Below are 22,379 nucleotides of genomic sequence, written 5' to 3' on the forward strand. Positions count from 1 at the left end.
GTATAAATTTTTACTACAGATCTTTGTTTCTCATTTAAACAAAGAGCAAAGGTACTTTTTTAATGAGTGACTCCATTTGTGTACAGTTGTACGGAGCAGCCTGGGTTAGCGTTTACAAAAGAAACAATGTGAAATACAAGGCACAGAGACCAAAATCTGTTTCCTGCTCAAAAGCAGCTTAAGTATTTTTGCTCTTCTAGTACTTTCCAACACAGCAACAGTGCTGCCTTACAAATAGGCTCCTTTGGAATTAAGGTGCCTGGAATGGTCACGGAAGGAGGTCAGCAGCAGAATTTAGGGAGCTGCCATATTTAATGCAATTCATTTTATGGAAGTAACAACTTTGACATTTCTTATTTGTACTACAAATGAGCTTGAATGTCCCATCTTGAATTAGAATATAGAGGCAAGACTACAAAGAAACTTGGATGTGGTAGTCAGTGTGACAAGCGGTATTCTCTGTTGTCTTCATTTGGTCACTGACCATCACATGCATGAAATTGTACTTCCATGGTGGTACCTGTTTAAGGAAAGGCAGGTCTTTGAATGACTTTCGCACACCACTGCCAAGAACCACAACTTTGCAATGAGAGCACCATCGAGGTCTCAGTGCTGAGCCTTCTGCGATATTCTGACTGTGATCCTTATAGCCAGCCACACCTAGAAAATAGATAAGCCCGTTAGAAGCTGCGTCAGATTAAACCAAATTTATAAGAAGCCACGGTGGCCTAGAGGAATAGCGCCCTCCTGGATAAAGCACGGAAGGCAAGCTTTAGGCTACATCCTGATGGGGAAATTGTTTAACCTAGACAAAAAAAAAAACTGTGTGAACAAGGCAAACCACTTTTGCGTATAAGAAATTAATAACAAACACAACATAGGAATACATGCTTACACAATTGGGTCAAGTTTTCCAGCACAGGACCAATCTTTCTGAATGATGTATTTAAAATCGGACTGGATCTTAAAAAAGCTAACGATGTTAGGAACTACTGGAAGAAACACCTCACTGAGAGCGACACAGAAAATATAATGGAAACTGCAGATGGATCAGACTTATTTGATAGGAATGGTTGGACTCGATGATCCGGTGGGTCTCTTCCAACCTGGTTATTCTATGATTCTATGATTCTATTAAACAATGGTTGACCCCAAGAGCAGGCTCACATGTACCGATCACATAGGAAGGCATAGTATTTTTTAGAACAAGAATCAATTATTTAATTCCAGCGTATGAATTTGTGAAGCTGAAATGCTGTAACACTGACTCAGCTAAAATTCTGGCACTGGAAACTTGAAAGTCTGGATGCCCACTCACCATTGCTGTTCGCAGGAAATGGCACATTCGGCTGCTTCAGACCGTAAGAGCCGACGATCCTGGCAGGTCCCATCGATCCTGCCTGAGGACCCTGAAGTAGTAAGTGTTGCCTGTACTCCATAGATGGGTTCATTCTGTGACTGCTGGTGGCTGCCATGGAAGATGGGACGTCTGGAGCGTTACTAACCTCATAACTGTTAGGAATTCTGACGTGGAGCAGGTTGGAGAATGCCGCTACAACACTACTAATGTTCTAAAAACAATAATAAAAACATATATTTGTTTACATCATACAGACAGCAAGATAGCAGTAAGAGAAATTATTAGAAGATTACAACAGCTGCTTTATTGTACTGTACTATAACCCCTTCAGACTCTCTAGATATAAATCCTATTAACTGCTGTCGTATTTTATACATGTAACACAACTGTATTTGTTTTACCTCAGCAGCTGTGGGATGTAGAGTAATTGCTACAGATATAAGGCCAGATTTAGGACCATTCTGGGATGGTCCAAGCTGAGAGGCAAAGAAGCCAGAACCAGGCAATGCTCCTGAACTGGCTTCTGATTTTATGTAATTCCTTTTGGCTTCTGAACCTGAAAATAAAATGAAATACACAAGGTCATTCTACAGACATGTGAATGCAAAAAAAAAGTCCATTTCCAACTGTCTGCTCTGCTACAGTCTCACCTTTTCCCGTACTGCTTGGTAGGATGGGAATGATGGGAGATGGTACAGGTTCTGGGTTCTCCTCCTTTACAACTGACAAGTCTGGATACCTACTGATTTCCATTCCCACCACACTTTCAGGAGAGGAAGAGGGAACAAAGCTGTCTGGAGTGTCCCTGTCCTCACAGTGATCTTGAACCCTGGAAGAAACCCAAAAAGGCTGTTTTGGAAAACCTTTGGAAATGGTCTAAAAACCTTTGCTAAGCCAAACTTATGAATCAGAACAAGGAGCTGTCACGAACTTGCTTCTTGCTGCTAGTCATGGAATGCCATAAGTCATGGAATGCCACTAGGCCATTAGTTCTGGGTATCTCATAGACAATTGCCTATGGTGGTTTCTTGGGAAAGATACACAAACAGAGGCACTAATAAAGCCCAGGCTCTACCACAGAACTGTCTTGTTCCCCACAGCTCCATCCACCTCTGTAAAAATTAGCATTTACTATTTAAACATCCTGGTTAAGTGTATTCATCAGTCCATTCCTCCTCTTCCATGCATGGTTTTCAGTGCTTCAAAGACACTCAGCTTCTTTCAGGCTGACTCTTGCACGGCACTGCTGTCTGGTGCAGCAGCTGTGCTGTCATGGTACAACAGTACCAGGTTGCTCCAGGAAAAACATAAATTTATACCGTTTTCTTTCACTTTTAATAGAAAAAGGTAATGAATTTTTAACAACCTAACAGGATCTAAGGTCCAGCAGTGGCAGAAGTCACCTATTTCACTATGCTATTCTACACATGTGGAGTGCAGTGTTAACCAGGAGAAATTATCCCTTACACTCTTTGCCCTGTGTGGCTGTGCTCAATGGATTTGTTTCTTCACACCTTCACAGTCTCATCTCCTGTGGAGAGACCACAGAATCTGCTCCAAACTACTACTTGAAGATGTCAAGGAAAACCTACCTTAACTCCTCCTGGTTGTTGTGAGGTGGTGTCGGAAGAGAAGCAGGAACATCCACAGTTTTAGGGCCCTGAACCATTGCTCTTGCTAACAAATCATCTTGTGGTCTGAAAGGCAACTGGAACTGCTTTGGTCCCAGAGCTTTGGTAACTGAAAACAGAAATGCACAGCACAGTGAGACAGCTGTAGAGCTCTTCCACGGAAATACAATCTGGACTGGGGCACTGGTGGCTCCTTGACACAACCAACGCGTTAGAGCAGGTGGTAACACCAATACCATCCACTTGTAGCTCAGTAAGTTTTGGCCGTTCATGACTAATCTCCCTGTCCACAAAACCCTGCCCATTTTGAGTAAAAAGGACCTTCTGAGTATACCACCCGCCAAAGGATTTTCAGTTTACTTTCAAAAAGAACCCAACAACCCTACGTGGCTGGAAAAATGGCTTTGCTCTCTGAATGGTCCTTATGAAAAGGCAGCATAAAGTTTTATTTAATACAAAGTAATATTAACTGACCAAATCACAAGCATCAGAAAATCTGGCATCATACTGCTGCAAAATAAAGCTGGGTAATAACCACTACACACTTAAAAGACCTCAGTCATGCTCTTTCTATAAAACAGATTATAGATATCTGAGATGCTTTCAGGTGCTATTCTGGAATTTGCTACAAATCCGACTCCTTTATTAAGGAAACAATACATATTAATCTTACCATCGTGACCTCCTAACATACCAGCCTTGCCAGCAAGTTCCTCAGTGGTTGCAAAGCCATTCACCAACTTCTGGCAGGCCACAGGAGGTGGGGTGGGAGGAAGAGAGGCTGGGGGTGTTGGAGGGTTGCTCAGATTGTTCTGCTGCATGAGATTAAAGAACCGTGTATCAGCCATGGAACACAGCATGAAAACTAGTCTTGTTCTAGTACAAGTCAATGTAACCCACTCACATCTCTTACACCCAGAGGTAGCACTGCTAGTTGATGCTCAAGTATGTGGAAGTATCTATATTTTGTCTATAAAAGACAATGCTTTGCTTTTCTTAGATCAATGGTACTCTCAGTTTACATGAGGAGTAGACATTACTATAAGAAGATATAGCTGAACTACTTACAGAAAAGCACAAAGAACATTTTTAGGAATCATTTGGGAGCCCAAATACATTCTTACAGTTTAAGCAAAGGTCTGAACTTAAGATTGAGAGCACTATTCTGCAGCAACTCTCCATCATCATGAACAAGTCAGCTTACCCAACTCTCACTGAAAGGGAAGCTGCCTCACACTTAGCACAGGATAAGTTTTCACTGAAGAAGCCGATACTCTGCAAGTTCACACTCCAGGCTACTTCTTGCAAGCTTACTTAACTGCCCTTATTTTGAATGAAAATTAAATGGGAACTTCCTATCTGTTCTTCTTGCAGCCATGCCTACAAAGCCAATATTTATTATTTGCTTTTGACTGCAGCAACTATTTCTGCTAGGCTACATCTGCAGTCTACGCAGCATGTAAGGCTGGAGTGAACACCACTGTATTTTTATTATGTTACTGAAGTTTTTATGTTAGGGTAGCCAAGCAGCAAATTTGATTCTCTCTCTTCGCTATCTTGCTGCTCTCCCACTGCTGCCACTCTGTTCTTGGAGACCAAGTTTTCAACTCTGTGAGTTATTAGGTTGTCAATGATCAGTCTGTTTTTCAGAGTTCTCAGCTTCTTAGTTAGTGCTTAGTGAACAAACAAGAAAAGTCTATTTCCCATTTAATTCACATTAGGAAACGCTTTAATGCTTTCAAAGACCTCACAAAGTACTGAGAATTCAGACTTTCCTGCTCCATAAAACTGCAATTACAATTTTCACTGTTTAGCATCCATTCATAAAAGGAATACTGGTAGTTTTTAATTAGTTTATGATACAGTTTCCAGAACTGATTTCCACTTTCAGAGTAAAACAACGGAATTTCTCTTCCCACAGAGAGCACACAGTGGAAATCCAGATTAGAACCGTACCTTGTAAATGAGCTGAGAGTAGTAATCTGAAGCCCCATCAAGAGTGGCACTACCAAAACTTCCTACAAGTCGATTTCCACCATTTATCTGGCCACTGCCATAAGGAAGAAAGTGTGCAAAGCTCACTCCAATTATTGGCTCCATCAAAGGCAGAAGAGAAAGTTGCTGTATTAAAAAAGAAAAAAATTATTTAACTATAAAAAAACTAGAGAAATTAATTTAACTATGACATAGAAACATTGCAAATCTCCAAACATCAGTCAAATGGTTTCTAATTTAAAAGAATAATCAGAATTTGCCCACTATCAGACAACTGGGTCAAACATGGGTGCCCCTGTTTGTTAAGGAAGGTGGTGTCCTGTCTAGCAGAGCTGCAGCTCCAGCTCCATGCCAGGTCAGCCACAGATGCCACCAGAACTGACAGGAGCTTCAAGGATTTGAGACCACCAGATGCCTGCCATGCTAGTAGATCTTCCAAACTGAAATAAAACCAGAACTTGAAATCTCCTACTTTTGTGCAAGTTTTCATTTTCCCCACTCAGTACTCAAAATTCAGCTTAATGCTCAGTTTCATTTCCAACACGAGAAGTTCACTCTTTCAAGTGACCTCCTGATGCATCACCCAGCACCTGCACACCTACCTGCTTTAACTGGATGAACGTATCAGCGTTGGGATAAACAGCTTGCTTTTCTTCTTCCTCTTTTTTTCTTTTCTTGGACCGAGGAGCCGCCTTCTCTCCCGTCCTCTGTGTTCGCTTATTTCTCTGTTTCTTGGTTTCAGGTCCTACATCTGCTCTTTGAAGCTGGCTGTTACTACAACCAAATGCACCTTGCATCTGGTTTCCCACAGTTTGCTGGTGTAAAAAAAGAAAGTGAAGCAGAGTTTTTGACATTTTAATGAACATTTCTTAAAAGAACACGCTGTGCATAACGAATCTTACCAATAACAAACTGTATTTGCAGTTTCTTTATTTTGCTGTCTCACTGGCAACTGCTGTGCTGTCCCTACCCACAGAATTATGATTTATAGTTAACACCACTGACATCTGAAAACATCCTTAAAAACTCACAGACTAAAAGCATTTTCTTTTGAACACTCCCTAAAATAAAGCTAGATTTACATGCAGCCTTAGAGGTTTTCATGAAGCATAATGAAAGGCACACCTGGCTACAGAAAAAGGGGTGCAAGCTAATATAACACAAATGTATTTTGAGGTTAGAAACAAAACCAGCATTGTAAACCACTTCTGGATTGTACCACTTAGTTAAATACCTTCAGTACAAATTTGCAAAGCCATTCTTCACATAAAAGGATAGTTGTGTAAAAGCAATCAGACTGAGACTTGGTACTGCAACAGACAGTGGCAAGACAATAGAAATCCTAGTTTCTCTTTTATCAATTATTATTTTAAACAGCTCTCCAAGACCCCTATGGAAAATACTGTCACCACTACTCCTGTCAGATATGTGTTAACTTTAATCTTTAACACTTTAGTTACCTGCTGCTCACAATCACCTTTATTTTAATCAGTCTTTATTTATTTTGAATATGTTTAAATTTTGTTTCGAGGATGTATTTCGAGTTTAGCCAGTCATAAAACTAAACTGAATAGAGATTAAAGACCACAATAAAGCGACCAAATCCAAGTATGAAGTGTATCCTACCTCCATGGAAAGCAATTTTCTCTAAGTTTGTTCTTACAAACTTCATAAATTATTACATTGTATAATGCCATTAATATAAAGAATTAACGTTCCCTTCCATTACAGGAAAAAATTAAGTAGATAAGTATTCTGTAACAGAAATGCAGCAATTTTAGGAGATTTAACAATTTCACACTTCTGATAACAATCCTAGAGTATACTCTCTACTAAAATTAGTGACAATGTATGACTTTCAAGGGCAAAAACCAAGCATGGATTTCCTTCATTCACAGAACACCTCAAAAGGTGCAGCTGAAGGGGTGTGGAGCCCAGCCCTGCACCTCTGCAGGTCACAACTAAGGCAGAGTCACAGAAGGAAACAGCACACGGACACACTGTATACTGTACAGAAACACATGAGCAGGTAGTTTAGAGTCATACTATACAATCTTGCCATAATATTGCTAAATATTGGGAAGTGGCCGTTTTTTAAGATGATTACCTATTGCATTTTAATAATTTCAGAATACACTGATCTATGAAGTCATCTTAAAACTTGTTCTTTTCAGACCACAGATGGAGAAAAGGCAGGAAGGGAGGTAAACATTCCTTAAAGCTGTTTATTCAACTCTTGTACAGGCAGGTTATCTCCCCACCTTTTCCCTAACGCCTGTGGCAAAGGCACAAACCAGCCTTTGCTTGTTGATGACCACTGTATAACAAAACCAGCAACAGGCTCACCATTCCTTCAGCTGGATTCAGCTTCTCTGTTAACTTCTTATCCCCAGAAGCCTCCTCGTCTGTTTGGCAGCTGTTCTCTGGCTTCTGATTTAAAAGAGATGAGGACTTCTTATTCTTAAGCAGGTGTTTCAGCAATTCATTCCCTGACTCCCCTTTTGCCGCTGGAATGCTAGCTGGTTGTGCTGGACTCTGAGCTGAAGAGGCAGGCTGCGATGTGACCTTATCTTCTTCCACCTTAATACTGCTTGGATTTTCTGGTTTAGGCTCAGCCTGACCTGAGCACTGATCAGCGTCTGCCTTTTCTAGTTTAACTTCTTGAATGCTGGCAGGTGGATCTGTTTTAGCCTTTTCAGTCTCTGTATTTACGCTTGGCAAACTGCTGTTGGGGAGCTTACTTTCCAGCTCTGGTGAGGCCTGGCTCTCTCCTGCATTTGATGTTGATGGACCTGTTAACTCCCGTGACTCTTGCTCATCTTGGTGACGTGAAAGTTCATTGGGGATGTTAACTGTGGGGGTGGAGGTAGAATCAGAAACAGTTGGAGTTGATGGCGCAGTTATATCTGAATGTGGAGTTGACGGGGCTTTTATGGACTCAGCATCATCGTCCTTTTTCTTTTTTCGTGTCCTTTTCTTTTTTCCTTTCTCTTCTGGGATTATGTCGGAATACAGCTGTATGAGAGACTGGTTTGATCCCGGGAAGTTTGTTGCCTGGGGCACGTTAGTGTCTGAACCACACGGGGCACCACTACTGAGTCCTGCAGATGAGGGTACAGCAGAAGGAAATGGAGGCCTGATTTGGTTCTGCGTAAAGTTAGCCCCAGGGAGATTCCCATGAGTTTGTTTTACATTATGGAAATTAGGGGTTCCACCTGGAACAGCAGACGCATCAGGTCCAAAGGCTGTAGGTCCCACTGGCCTTCGCTCACTGCTCTGCATAAAATTTGTGGCAGGAGGTGAGGTGACAGAACCCTGTTGCAGAATTTGCCCCATTTGTTGCTGCTGATGCTGTGGAGACTGCTGAAGAGGGTGTGGAGCTTGTATGAAATCACAAGGCAGATCAGAATTAAAGAAAGTTATCTGAGATAAGGATGTTCTGTTATTCAATTCAGACCCTATCATACCGTGCTGTTCCAGTTCCATTCTCTGCTGTAAAGCCCTCTGTCGATCTACCTCCTGCATAAGCTGAATGCGTTGCCGTTCCTGTTGTTCTCGTAAACGTTCCTTTCTTTCCCGCTCCTGAAAACTTTCACTAAAAGGGTTATTGTCCTCAAACTCCACCCTTGGTGGTGGTCCTGACTGTGCAGTTGCATTTGGACCAGGCACAGGAGTTGATGTACCAGGAGTAATGGACAACGGTGTCATTGGAGGTTGCATCCTTGCTGGATTCATGGAAATATGACTTGCAGGGGCATTTGCAGGTTGCCATCCAGATAAATTTGGCATTCTGGGTGGGTTGGATTGCCCAGGGATGACCACTGCGTGTTGCTGATGTTGGAGCTGTTGTGCCACCATGGGGAAGTTTTGCTGATTCATTGCTGGTGATGTTCCTCCTGGAACCATGGGTGGTTGAGTCTGGACACCAGGCATTATGGCATGGGGTGTCATCCCACACTGCTGCTGCTGCTGCTGCTGCTTGATTCGATATTCCTCAATGAGTTCTGCATGCTCCTTCTGCTGCTTTCGAATCTAAAAATTAAAGAAGACGTTATTTCATCACTGACAAGTACTGACTGCGTAAGTGGCATAAAACATGTAACTCACCATTGTAATTTCAGTAGAAGATGAACATGAGGCAAACACAGCACTTTTGCAGTTTTATTTCCTCTTCCTTTTTAAGCCTAAGCAGCCATTATTTCATTAGAAATATTGCCCATCCCAACATTTTTGAAAATATAACAGTGCCTCAAAGTTCTGATTCTGTGCCAAGACTGCACTGTGTTAGAGACTACACAAACCTGAACCAAAAGACCTTTCAATACCTGAAGCCTACAAGAAAGCTGGGGAGGGACTGTTTACAAAAGCTTGTAGTGATAGGACTAGGGGCAATGGGTATAAACGGGAGAGGGGCAGATTTAGACTAGACAGAAGGAGGAATTTCTTCACTATCAGAGTGGTGAGGCACTGGAACGGGTTACCCAGGGAAGTTGTGGATGCCCCATCCTTGGAAGTGTTCAAGGCCAGGTTGGATGAGGCCTTGGGCAGCCTGATCTACTGAGACGTGTCTCTGCCCATCGCAGGGGCTTGGAATTAGATGATCTGTAAGGTCCCTTCCAACCCTAACTATTCTGTGATGCTATGAAAAGCGATCCTTGCCTTTCACATCTTATTAACCATAAGGATATCCACGTATTGATATCCACAGGATAACAGTTGGGAACAGACAGGAAAAAGGAAACAGTGAGGTGGAGGATCTTCACTCATCAGCAAATCTTTGAAAAAGATGCAATCGAAAAGCTAAAATTCAGAGGAAAACAGTGAGGCAGATAACCATTTAGTCACAGGCAGGTCCTCAAACATCTCACAGCAGACAAAAAAGCCAACCACTGCTTGAAAATTTTAGATTTTAATATGAAAATAAACTCAATGCGGATGGTGAAAGTTAAGCCTTGTAGTTTATTCTTAAGGCAAGCAGGAGAAGCCATTGGAAGGATATGGCTTTGTCTACTGGACAAGAAAGAGCACTTGAGAAACAAAATAGATACTTATCTACACTGCTCTCTAAAACAATAAAAGGACTTGTACTCATAGAATCATAGAATGATTTGAGTTGGAAAGGACCTTAAAGATCACCCAGTTCCACCCTCAGTCCCACCATGGCCAGGGACACCTTCCACTGCAGCAGGTTGCTGAAAGGCCCATCCAACCCGGCCTTGAACACCCCCAGTGATGGGAGTCCCATGACTTCTCTCCACCAGTTAATAATACATGCACTATGGAAAATCTCTCACTTCTGTTCCTTAGATTATGACTTCCATAACTTGCATTTGCTGTTTGAACTGATAGAAAAAGTCTGTAACACAATTAAGAATGTTCAATAGCACTCATCTGGGGCAAGGGACAAGCCAGAAAGCTCAGAACAACAGAGATGCCACAGGACAAATCTCAGCATGCAGGACAGATGCACCCAAAAGGCTATTTACCCAGTAATCTCAGATCCAAGAAGATTTATGAGGTCTAGCTTGGCATGGACACCACCAGATAAACAGTGCCAGTGCAGAAAACCACCAACCGGATCAATCTGCATCACACAGCCCAGGGCTCCAGGACTTCTTGCTGGGCACACAGCACTAAACCTGTCTTGGCTCCACGTGCCAAGGAGGCATCCAAACCACCACGCCCTCCAGGATCTGCAGTGGCAGATCAGCCATGCAACTGAACTTGGAATCAGTTGAGATAGATCTCAAGAGGACCAGCACTAACTACACCCAGCTGTACTGAGCCGAGCTGCTCCGACTGACCTGGTGATTTTAAAAGTGTGGGGGAGGATGAGGCAGAGCTGATTAGCATACGCACAGCACCACACCAAAGCAGTTAAACTGCCCTGGCCACAGAGACAATGGGGTAGTGTCTGCATGGCTGGGTGCCTGAGTTAATAAACCTGTCAGGCATAAGATCGTGTTGCACAAAGTCAGCTCCGTTTTCTCTGTGCCTGTGTCTAGGACCAGCAGTTCCAGGGGTCAGAGTGCTCTTTTCTCTATAAGTACATATAGAGACTTCATCTTTTAAAAACCTAGCAGAAGCTCGATTACAGAAAAAAGACTTGATCTGAGTTGAAAGAGCAATGAATTGCCTCAAATAGAAGGTCCTTATAAACAGATAGATAGACAGACAAATAAATAAATAAATCAACCTTATTTAAGCTCCTGCTAGGTGTGTAACAAAGGCCTGCTTGGGATATGGATGACTGGTCTACCTCGGTGTTTGAAGAGTGGAGGGCATTTACTGGCCAGATATGTAACTTAAAGTTTAAAAATGAAAAATAAAAGAACCCTTATTGTAGGACACTAAATGAATCTGCCAGCAATGCCACGATTAGCAGCTTTTACTTCAACATAACTCCACTGTACAACCAGACTTATCTATGTATGATAAAGAATTGGTGAAGTGAATTTTTTTTTTGCATTTATTCTACTTGTGATTCATTGTGGAAAGGAAGAAAAGAAAAATGAAGAAATGGCGCAGTTATAATTTAATTGCTACATCCCTCTTCCACGCGGTGAAAAGACAAATCAACTAATGTTCCATCCAGTACAAACTCTGTCTTGGAGCACAGGAGCAAGAACTCAAGGGTCAGATACCACTTATGACTTCATTTCAAGCAGCCTGCTGACAATTTTCCCCCTCTTAATAACAAGGGTAAGTCTAGTTGTTCCTGACTATGAAAAGATTCCCAACCCATACAGTAAAAGAACATCATGCCAGATAACTTACAAATGGTGTCTGAAGAACACAGCAATCGATATTGCTGATCAAACCTTACATTTATCAAAGCCATCACAGGTTTAACTTTAATCTCTCTTACTATAATCACTGTTACAAGATGCAGCAAGTGGAATTCCAGCTGAATATAAAGAGAGAGAAAAAACCCAGTAAAAGTGGTTACAGACTGGACAGAGGCCCAGAGAGGCTGGGAAATCTCTGCCCTTGGAGACTTAGCCAACTTGACTGAGAAGCCCTGAGCAACCCGATCTAACCATGAGGCTAGTTCTGCTTTGAACAGGAGACTAGATAATCTCTAGATATCCCCTTCACCTGAATTATTCTATGATACAATAACAGGTAACATGCACTGATGATCAGCATCTAGAAACCAGACAGATCATAAAACTAGACCAACATTAAAGATACAACAAAAAGAGGTTTTCAAACAATAGCATTTAACTGGCTTATAACCAAGTGGTTTGGATTACATAATGACACCTGAAAAGCCCAAGTAATGAGGTTCATTCAGGCCTGAAACAGTGCCCTACATGCTAAGACTTTCCTCCTTTGCAGTCTGAAACTTTCAATTATGCTTTTCATGGTGCCAGGAACTACGTCGCAAATAATTTTGCTAAGCAATTTCCCCTCTTCCTGAGCAGCTTTTGTCCTATCTTCACTGCAGCATATTCTCCTACAACTCCAGTGTCACCAGCAATTCACTCACAAAATGTGACAAAGAGTGGCACCCTTTAAATAAGTTCCCCTGTATTTAAGCATTTCCATTCATCTTTTTGAAGATTTAAAGGAGTGAGTCATGGCAGTGTGACAGCTTAGCATTAACATGCTTGGTTTTGATTCCAGATGATTACCTGTTCTAGCTGCTTTTGGACCATACTTTGCTGCTCAGTAACGTGCTTAAGCTGTTCTGCATCTTCCTCTGGGAACTCACGGCCAGCTTTCTTGGCCGTACGCTGTTTGGCTGAGAGTGCCTTTTTTGATTTTCTGTGTGCTCCAATTTGCTCCTCGAGGTACTTCTGCTGCATTTGAAGAAGTTGTTGTGTTTCTTGTAGCCATTCCTCATATTGCTTTCTTTGTGAATCATCTAGAGAGAAGAGAAATAAAGTATGATATCACCTCATCCTGGGGGTTAGCTCTCATCCCAGTTTTTAGAGATAAAGTGAAAACATTAGACTTCCCCCTTTTTTCATGAAATTGCTGGTTAAGTTCAGCCAAATCTGACAGAACAGTTGAGATCTCAAGAGATATTTAGCTCTTGGAGTGATCTGAGTACAGGAGACAGAGATCCAAATCACTGTCTTTTGTGAGAGAAAGCAATACTAACTCGGTCCCTTAATTTCAAGAGACCAGCCTGCTGCCTAGCCAGTAAACGTGCATTTGCCAGCCAGTGAGCAAATTTAGCTTTGAAAGCAGCTACAGAACATGGTGATATCTGGCTCTGCCACAGAACAGCAGACACAGAAGACCTCTGGAAGTACTCTGGCAGAGAGGAAGAGATTAGGGAGGAAGGACACAAATTCACAGGAAACACAGCCTCATTATACCCGGTGTTTACAGAAGAGTTTTGTACCTATACATCTATTTCTATGACTATACTGAAGAAAAAAATTAAAATCATAAATATCCATCAAACTCATGCAATGAAAAAAGATATCATTGTCTTTGTTAAAATAACTTTCTCTCAGTCCTCCACACTGGCCCTTCAGCACCAGTGCCTTCTCCTCCCCACAAACAAATGCGCTCTCATTTAGACTGTAGCTGAGATGTTCCTCTTTTTCACAAATGAGAAATGCTTGTCTCTTATAAGCAGTGTGTTGCTCTCAGATGTATTTCTCAAGGCAAAACAGTCATCTCTGACAACACTTGAACTGCACCAAGCCCAGAAGGCAAGAGACAAGGTTTGGTGATGGTATCTTGTGCTGTGATCACAGTGTGGCAGGCAATGAACTGGGTATCCAGGAATATAGCATGGATCCTCCTTGTAAACAAAGCCTGAGTCATAAAGATCCCTAAACAACACCGTGATTTCAGTATAACCATATCCTCCTTGAGCTCCAATCCCTACCACCTTCTGCCTTAACAGTCACTGTGATAGAGACAGTCATCAACTCCAGCAGCTCAATTACATCAATTCACAGAGCTACCTACGGTCTCAAGGGACACCCGTTCTTCCAACGACAAATTCTGCGAAACTAATCACATAACCTGAAAGGACAATTGAGTGGAAATGATGGAGAGTAATTGCAAATGGGAGCAATGTGGAAGTGTAAATGAAAATACTGAAATATTTACAAGTTCCAGGTAAGAATAACTACTGCTGAAATGTAAAACTGATTCCTCAAACTTGCACAACCATCCCTGCTCTCAGCCAGAGTGATGCCACTGCCGATAGCCACCTCAAATTTCAATAGTACTTAATATAAAAATTATCGCTAAAGGTGCTCATTATACATTTAGTGCTGCTACTCCAGTGTCTGGAAAAGGTGAAGGTGTTTACTTCTGTTTCTTAAGCATAAATATCAAGTAAAATATCTGCAGTTACCTTTTCTCGATGTGGTTTACCTCTCCCAGCTTATGCCCCGTTTTAATTTCTTCTAATTAATCTCTTTCTCATCACAGAGACTGAGATTTACAATTGATCTAGGGCAACCAGAAGTAAGGAATGCAAAATACTAATGCTACGTATTTCTGCTTTCCATGATTGTTGTTCCCAGCCAGTCTTGCTTAACAATTGCCTGGAAAGCTTTTATTGGTGGTTTTTAAAATGGCAATGAGGCACACAACCTGTTACTTCTGTAATAAAAAATAACCCACCGAGATTCACTGTTGTTCCCACTGAGCTCAGAATATTACAGCATGACCGAACACCAGGTTTTTGAGACGGCAGCCTGTCAGTTAACAGGTAACTATTCTCACACAAATGAAAATAATACTAGTTTTCTGTTCATTCTGTTTTCCTGTTTTCTCATGGAGTTTCTCTGGGGATTTATAGGAAAACTGCTAATAGCATCTACTATGAACTCCTTTATTTATCGGTATCATAATGATAAAAATAACTCAAATTTAAGAGGATGAATTTCTGAGAGACAGGATCCATTTAGAGATATTCTATTTTAAAGAAAAATGAACTGAAGAATGAAACATCAACATACAGTAAATTATTAAATCTGTACTTACTGACAAAACCAGGACCAAAAGTGGGAGGATTAGGTCTAGAAATCTGAGGCGTCAAACTTCCATCCTAGAAATTCCAGAAAACATACATACAAGGATATTAAATCATAATTCAGTTAAAAAAACCCACAACCTAGTTATCATTACTAAACACTTTTGCTTAAACTCCACAAGAAGTTTTATTACCTGTGTGATCGCCTGCTGCATATGATTTTGGCCTTCACTTGTCTGAGCCCCTGACACTGGCTGAGCCATGAAGGGAAACCTATTGATAGATAAACAGAAAGTGAAATTATAACTTTAAAAACTGACGGGTGTTTTAGAGACAAGACTAGCTTTTGTGTTTCCCTCAAGTGAAACAAAGCATCCAAACATTTTAGGAACATTTGAACAAACTTTGGTACTAAATTTTTTCAGCATCTGGAGAACATGAGTTCTCATTTCATGCTATGACACTTTGTCCTTGACTGAAATTGTGGCATTTTACACTTAAGATTATTAAATATGGTGTACTATGCTAAAACAGTAAAAGCACACACACACACACAAAACGTATCTGTATTTGTATCTTAAATATTATGATGTAAAAAAAAAGAGAATAAAGATTTAAAGTAGTTACTTATCACAGTAGCCAGAACAGTCACTGTGTAGATTTATTTAGGTTTCAGAAAGTTTTAAGCAAGCCTCTGTACCATTTTAAGACAATGTATCTCCTCAAAACAAAGCCAAATGCAGTTCTGAAAATCTTAAGTCTGTAATGACAGCTGAGGAGGACACAAACTTTTATATATAACAGTGACAGAGCACGGACTTAAAACAAAATAGTCTTTTTACAGCATTAAGAAAGACTATGGTAAACAAGTGATCATTAGCTATTAGTTCTGCCACTGCAGGTCACCTAGGTTAGGCTGCAGGGAAGCTATAATGAATGGGAAAGTGTACAGCACCTTCTTACCAAGTTCAAACAGGACTTACAAACCCCCCTGGGAAACCACGTATTACCACTTGACACTAAAGATGCGTTTGGAAGAAGAAAACACACTGTTTTAAGGGCCACACAAAAGGAAAAGTTGCAGATCACATCTGGCCCATAGACCGCCCACTTCTGACATAGACATAGTGAAGTCCTCACAGTTTGCAGCTCATTTTATCCTCACAATGGATTTAAAGAGGGGATGAACCTTCCATTACTTGGGCTACATCTCACATGTCACATTAAATCATACGCTGTGGTATTAAGGTTAACCGTTACATGGCCATCAACAGTCTTCAAACACCATGTGTGGGAGATGTGTTATTATGTAATCCGTAAGTAGAAAAACAAGAGAAATGTCAACAGTGAAGCCATGTTGACCATGATGACCAACGACATCACAACTGGAGCACGAATCTGATGTGTTTATTACTGTTACAGTTTCTATTGCTGCACTGGTTTTATTCTTAGGAGATAATTTTGAATTAGCACGGGCCATAAAATACATGATAGAAAGATCTTTTTCCACATTTAATTCTTTCCATTTCCAGTGCAGAGCTTCCCCCTATCATTTCCTTTTACGTTTTATAGCCCTAAGGAATGGTATCAAGCATTGCCTACCTGTTCATAACCATTGGTGGCATCCCCATGTTACTCTGTGCCATGACTTTATTGATCCCCTTCAGAGCTACCATTTTTGCTTTCATTATGGGATCAGTAATAGCATCAAAGTCTGTAAAAGAACAACAGTAAAAGTGAATTGCATAGCTGAACATTTCAAGTTATTAACTGGAACTGTTTTGTTTACATCTAGTTCATGCATTAATCATAAGTAACACAATATAATTGCATTACTATTTCACATTACTTGTCCTCTCTGCTTTGAAATTCATGGTTTCATCTATCCTCAAAGTAAAGTTACTCTAACAGCAACCGTTCTCATCTTCAGCCACGACACACCGAGAAAAGCAGGTCTGTCCGAGAAGGGCTCTAAACCAAATCTGATCTGTGACCCACCAGGCTAATAAATTCTATGTACATGTTTAAGATTCAGGAAAAAGACTTGTTTCTGTGAGTCCAGTTGGCAAAAGTGACACACGATCACTAACGTACGAGGCAAACCTGTTTAGTTGCTCTGTAATTACTGGTAGTGCTACAGGCAGAAAGGCTCACACCCCACGCAGCACCCGGAACAACCACAAGCGTGGTGAACACTGCCTTTTTGCTGTCTCTCCCAGCAGGTGCCTCACACAGAGCAGGATAAATGGGAGTACAGAACAAATGAGGTTGGAAGGGACTTCTGGAGGTGGTCTTGGCCAGCTGGGGTGGCTTAAAGCACATTCTAGCCACACTAGTACAGAACCATCACTTATGGGGTAGGTTAAATTTGACCCAGCCACAATGCTCAGTGTAGTTACAATTAACACACTTTTAAAAACTTCACATTTCATTAATAACATTTAAATGATGGTGATGGTCTGAAAGCTCAAACCGCTATGTTATACTAAACATGAAATGATAGTAAATGCTTTTAGTACGTGCAGTATTATTTGTGATGTTTCTGGGTATTGCCTGGACTGTCAGTTAATAATATAGCTTTAGATGATCCCTTTCCTTGAGACACACTAAACACTGCAAGAAAATATAATAAACCAACCATAAACAGAAAAATGACAGAACAAATATCAAAGGTCAGCAGTTATTCTTGATCATATAATTTTGTTTACAAAAGGTGCATTTACTCCATATCACGTATGAGATACTTAAGTATAAAGAGAATTTGTGACAGAGCTGATGTCAGAAAATTAGCAGTAAAGCAGCTGCCCCAATCCAAGTAAAATAAACAGCAGCCTTGCCACAGAGTTCAAAATTTCACCTGCATGCTTCATTTCCAGACTCCTACTGTGTCTACTAGGCAGGCTGTTTTTTGTTATGCCACCTTCAAGCTCCACGTGTCCACCTGCTTCTACCACTGCTATGGATTATTTCACTATTCATCGTTGTATTTTTAAAAAACTAACCAGAACACAGACAGACAGATAACCCACGTACCGATATTGGGGAAAAATGGCTCTGAGCGTTGGCGAATCATGGCTTGCATCTGCCGCTGCTGCTGCTGCTCCTGTCTTTCCTGATCCAAGAGGTCCTGCAGAAGAAGAGGCTGTTCCTCTAGCAAAAGTGGTCTCTCTCGATTTTGCTGCTGAGCTAATGGTTGAGGGAGCATTATCTGTTGGGGAGCAGATATGCCACTAGGACCAGGACGGTTTGGTACAGGCACGGTTTGATTTGATGTCTGTCCTGTCCCAAAATTAGCTGATTGACCCTGAATGAATCCTGGATTTGGTGACCCTTGAGAAAAATTATGGTTTATTCGTGGAACCATGGTCAAATTTGAATTTAAAGTGTTTTCCAAGATCTGTCCACCAGGTGTCATTAGTGTTTGTGGAATACCTGATGCATGGTTCATTTGTGGTGTTGGCAAAGATTGAGATGGAGATCCTACAGTCCTTGCTTCAGCATTATCAGAGGTTTCATTAGACAGCAAACTTGAGAGGACTGGTGTGGATCCAGAAATACTGCAGGAACTCACTGCTCCTTGAACAGGCAGTGGAGCAGACCCCTGAGCATCTGGACTAGGCACAGTTGTTTCTTGACTAGGAATAGCAGTAGTTTTATCAGGGAATTCGGGGTTATCGGGCTGAGCAGGAGGCTTTTCTCCATCCTTTAACTCCGTTTCAGCAGCCTGTTGCGTATTTGTGGATTCAGCATTTCCATCACTTTTCTCGTTTTCATTCTTCTTTTCCTCCTGAGCATCTGGGGAAAGTACTTCTGTTTTAATTTCATTTGCTGTAGATTTCTTCTGTGGAGACTGAGTGTCAGGAGGGGAAGCAGTTCTATCACCTTGTTCTTTCTGTTCTGGTTCTTCTGTTTTGCCCTGGATATCTAGCTTGTCATCAATGGGGACACTAAGATCTAGTTCTTCATTAAACATTCCCTTCTTATCCCCCACATCAAGGTCTGGGTCTGTGTATGCAATTATATCAAATTCCCCAGATCTCAGAAGGTCATCAAGGTGAGGATCATTGGTTTCCAAATTATCTAACGTGTCTAGTTCATCTCCTTTCCCATCTTCTGTGTCTAGATTCAAATTTTCCAGATCTTCATCATCTAAATCCTTGACTTCAACCCCATCAAGGTCTTTCACATCCAAATCTTTTACAGCAGGATCATCAGGATCAAGCTTTTCTTCTAGACCATCGCTTGGCTGGCTGGGAATCTGTAAATTAGCAGATTCATCACTTGGTGCAGATGTAGACAAAGATGGTGCTGGGAATGCATCTGCAACCGGTGGATGACTTAGAGAACGTATTACAAGTGCAGATGAGTTGTCGGGATTGATTTGTTCTTGCTGGGACTGTGGCATATGCTCCAAACTTGCAGGAATCTGCAGCTGGTTAGGTATACCTTGAGAATTATGTCTCAGTGGTTCTGCCTGTCTTGGGCCTGGAAACTCCTGCCTGGGTATAAACCCTGCATGTCGTTGATGTTGTGCTGCTGCATCCATAACATTTGGAGCAGAAGGATTAAATGGCAGCCTTGGCCTTCCATCAGGAGCTCTGTGACGTAACTCAATAAAAGCCTGACCCAATATATTGTGCTGATGAACTGGAATGCCCTGTGGAGGAAAGTGTTGAGAGATCCCAGACGTATTATTTATTTGTGGATTATTTACTGGCCGAGGCATATCAATAGACAGAGATCTTCTCAGCTGTGGTGGAACTCCAGGGCGTTGCATGGGCTGCTGAGGGCTGAGGAAACGTTCTTGACCTGATGGTGGACCGTGGCCACCTCCTGGAAACCCGTATCTAAAACAAAGTATGAAAGTCTAAATTATCTTTTTTCTCAGGACTACCTAGCCCGGCATATTTGACTAAATAACTATTCAACAAAATGCTTTACACGATGCATTCATTAAGATATTTAAATAAATATTTTTACTAATTATGCTTACATTTAAATAAGCTTTATGACTACAATAAAATAATTGCTTTAATTATGTTTAATAAACAGCCTGTTTTCAATTCCAATAATAATAATGGATAGAGAACTCTGACAGTAAGAGCTGTCTTAGTAAATAAACTACATGTTAATGCAACTCAGCATAAAAAATAGTATTGCGTGGAATTATAAATAGCTGAAATAAATCCAATATATTGAAAATAATAATTCTTGAGATGACAATGTAAGCCAATACAGTTATTCATTTTACATACAGCATTGATTGTAAAAATGGCACATGCAGAAGTCAACATTTGATTGCATATTAATTATAAACAGAAACAAGAATATTACATTTATTCATCATTACTTAAGACAGATCTTTTGCCTTGTTTTTAAAAACTGAGAAGCCCCAAAACCATGGGCAACAAGATCTTTCAGCTCCCATAACTTTCACAAGTATTGCGGTTTCTCCGTTTTTATTTCCGATTAATTCCTAATAATAGACAGTGTAAAACTGTGTCAGTGTAAAATACATTCTAATTTTATAGAGGCTCACAGGAAAACTCCCTGTGCATCCTGACTTCAGGAAGACTGTCAGCTACCGTCAAGAATACAGATGATTCTTCATTAAAAAACCCTCCTTTATCTAACAATTTCTGTAAATGTAGAACTATCCCTCTAATATCCTGGGTTTAAGAGATCAAAGAGCTTACCTAAGACCAGGAGGCCTTATCCCCATGGTGTTCATATCGCCTGGAAACTGGGGTCTATTGAACTGCCCATCAACAGGAAATTGTCCACGCTGGTCTTTTGGGTATACGGTGAACCTTGGCCCACCTGGAGGGACAGAGGACCTAATATTCCCAGGATACGGAGGAGGAGGGCGGTTAAAAATTTGATTTAAGTTGTCTTGCTGCCAATGCTGAAGAGCACTTGCATGGGTAGGAGCTGCTGCATCCTGTAAGGCTTTTTCCTGACGAACTGCATTCTTCTTCTGCTGCTGTTGCTGTAGAATAATTTCACGTAATTTCTGGCGCTGTTTAAAAGAAGAAAAATCATTGTGCTTGACACTGCAATTGACATTTTCAAGCGTTACACTCCACTAGGTTAAACCTTTCGGAGGAAAGAAATTCTTCAATTACTACAGAACAACATTATGAACTAACACAATCAACTCAGAAATTAGAAGAGGGATCAGATGGTGCAAGATGTTGGTGATGCAAGTCTTGTTGAAGTGTACCAGACCTCTTGTTAAAGTGTAGAGTGCAAACCCACTTTACCAATTAACATATCAGCAACTCTCTTTTCCCTTTTTGTCCCAATAAAATAAGTCCTTTTGCCATGTGAGAAAGTACATTTGGAGGGAGGAAAGGTGACTAGAGGTTCGTTCACTGAAGAAAATTCATCAGGAGGTCTACACCTAAGCTGCAGAATTTACTCTGACTCTTTACAATAAATACTACCATTTTTTCTGCTAAATCCACTTCCCACTGCTCCTTCCAAGCAGAAGACTGAGCAGCTTTCCACAGTTTGAAGGTAGTTCTATGTCTCATTAAGTGCTGTTTGCCCAACTTTCATTGACAAAAGCCTGGAGTGAATATGCCTCCAGTGACGCATAGCAGGATTCACCTCAATGTGTCAGTCAACCAAAAAGTTAGGAGGCTTGGCTCAGCATTTTGCCTACACTACCCTTTTCAGCCAGAAAATGCAACCAGCTCTACATCTCAACTAGTCTAGGACAGAATTAGTTGTCCTTTCAAGGCATTTCCTCCCTCACATGACATATAGAAGAACTGTAACAGACCAATCATCTACATCCTTCAATAAGGTCAGGTACAAGGGCCTAGACGTGGGTTGGGGCAATCCGCAATCTCAATACAGTGTGGGGGATGATGCGATTAAGAGCAGCCCTGCAGAGAACCACTTGCGGGTGCTGGCTGATGAGAAGCTCAACATGATGCAGCAACGTGCGCTCACAGCCCAGAAGGCCAACTGTAATCTGGGCTGGATCAAAAGAAGTGTGATCAGCAGTCTGATGGAGGTGATTTTCCCCTCTACTCTGCTTTGGTGAGACCCCATCTCGAGTGTTGTGTTCAGTTCCAGAATCCCCAACATAAGCATATGAAACTGTTGGAGGGGGTCTGGAGGAGGGCCATGAAGATGATCAGAGGGCTGGAGCACCTCTGCTGTGAGTACACGTTGAGAGAGTTGGGGTTGCTTAGCCTGGAGAAGGCTTCAGTGACTCCTTATAGCAGCCTTCCAGTACTTAAAGGAGGCCTACAGGAAAGCTGAGGAGGGACGTTTTACAAGATAGAGATATGACATAAGGGAATAGCTTTAAATTGGAAGGAGGAAGATTTAAATAAGACATTAGGAAGAAATTCTTCAAGATAAGGATGGTGAGGCACTGTCACAAGTTGCCCAGAGCACCTGTGGATGCCACATCCCTGGAGGTGTT

General features: G+C 41.3%; 1 protein-coding gene across 9 annotated transcripts in view; it reads right to left on the bottom strand.

Annotated features, from left to right (window-relative positions):
* KMT2C (lysine methyltransferase 2C) overlaps nt 1-22,379 on the bottom strand; it is a 218,921-nt gene that overhangs the window by 10,824 nt on the left and 185,718 nt on the right. For 7 of the 9 annotated variants that reach the window (XM_069859268.1, XM_069859274.1, XM_069859276.1 and 4 more), the window contains 15 exons: nt 20,635-20,957; nt 17,972-19,785; nt 16,541-16,652; nt 15,133-15,211; nt 14,950-15,013; nt 12,624-12,856; nt 7,333-9,018; nt 5,589-5,801; nt 4,948-5,112; nt 3,665-3,806; nt 2,953-3,100; nt 2,011-2,189; nt 1,762-1,916; nt 1,319-1,571; nt 521-660 (listed from right to left, as the gene is read on the bottom strand). In XM_069859268.1, coding sequence (XP_069715369.1) covers nt 521-660; nt 1,319-1,571; nt 1,762-1,916; nt 2,011-2,189; nt 2,953-3,100; nt 3,665-3,806; nt 4,948-5,112; nt 5,589-5,801; nt 7,333-9,018; nt 12,624-12,856; nt 14,950-15,013; nt 15,133-15,211; nt 16,541-16,652; nt 17,972-19,785; nt 20,635-20,957 — 5,706 coding nt within the window. The remainder of the gene's footprint in view (nt 1-520; nt 661-1,318; nt 1,572-1,761; nt 1,917-2,010; nt 2,190-2,952; nt 3,101-3,664; nt 3,807-4,947; nt 5,113-5,588; nt 5,802-7,332; nt 9,019-12,623; nt 12,857-14,949; nt 15,014-15,132; nt 15,212-16,540; nt 16,653-17,971; nt 19,786-20,634; nt 20,958-22,379) is intronic. The other 2 variants (XM_069859269.1, XM_069859271.1) reach the window with 2 other exon arrangements.

The sequence above is a fragment of the Phaenicophaeus curvirostris genome, chromosome 6 (assembly GCF_032191515.1).
Source record: "Phaenicophaeus curvirostris isolate KB17595 chromosome 6, BPBGC_Pcur_1.0, whole genome shotgun sequence".
NCBI classification, from domain to species: domain Eukaryota; kingdom Metazoa; phylum Chordata; class Aves; order Cuculiformes; family Cuculidae; genus Phaenicophaeus; species Phaenicophaeus curvirostris.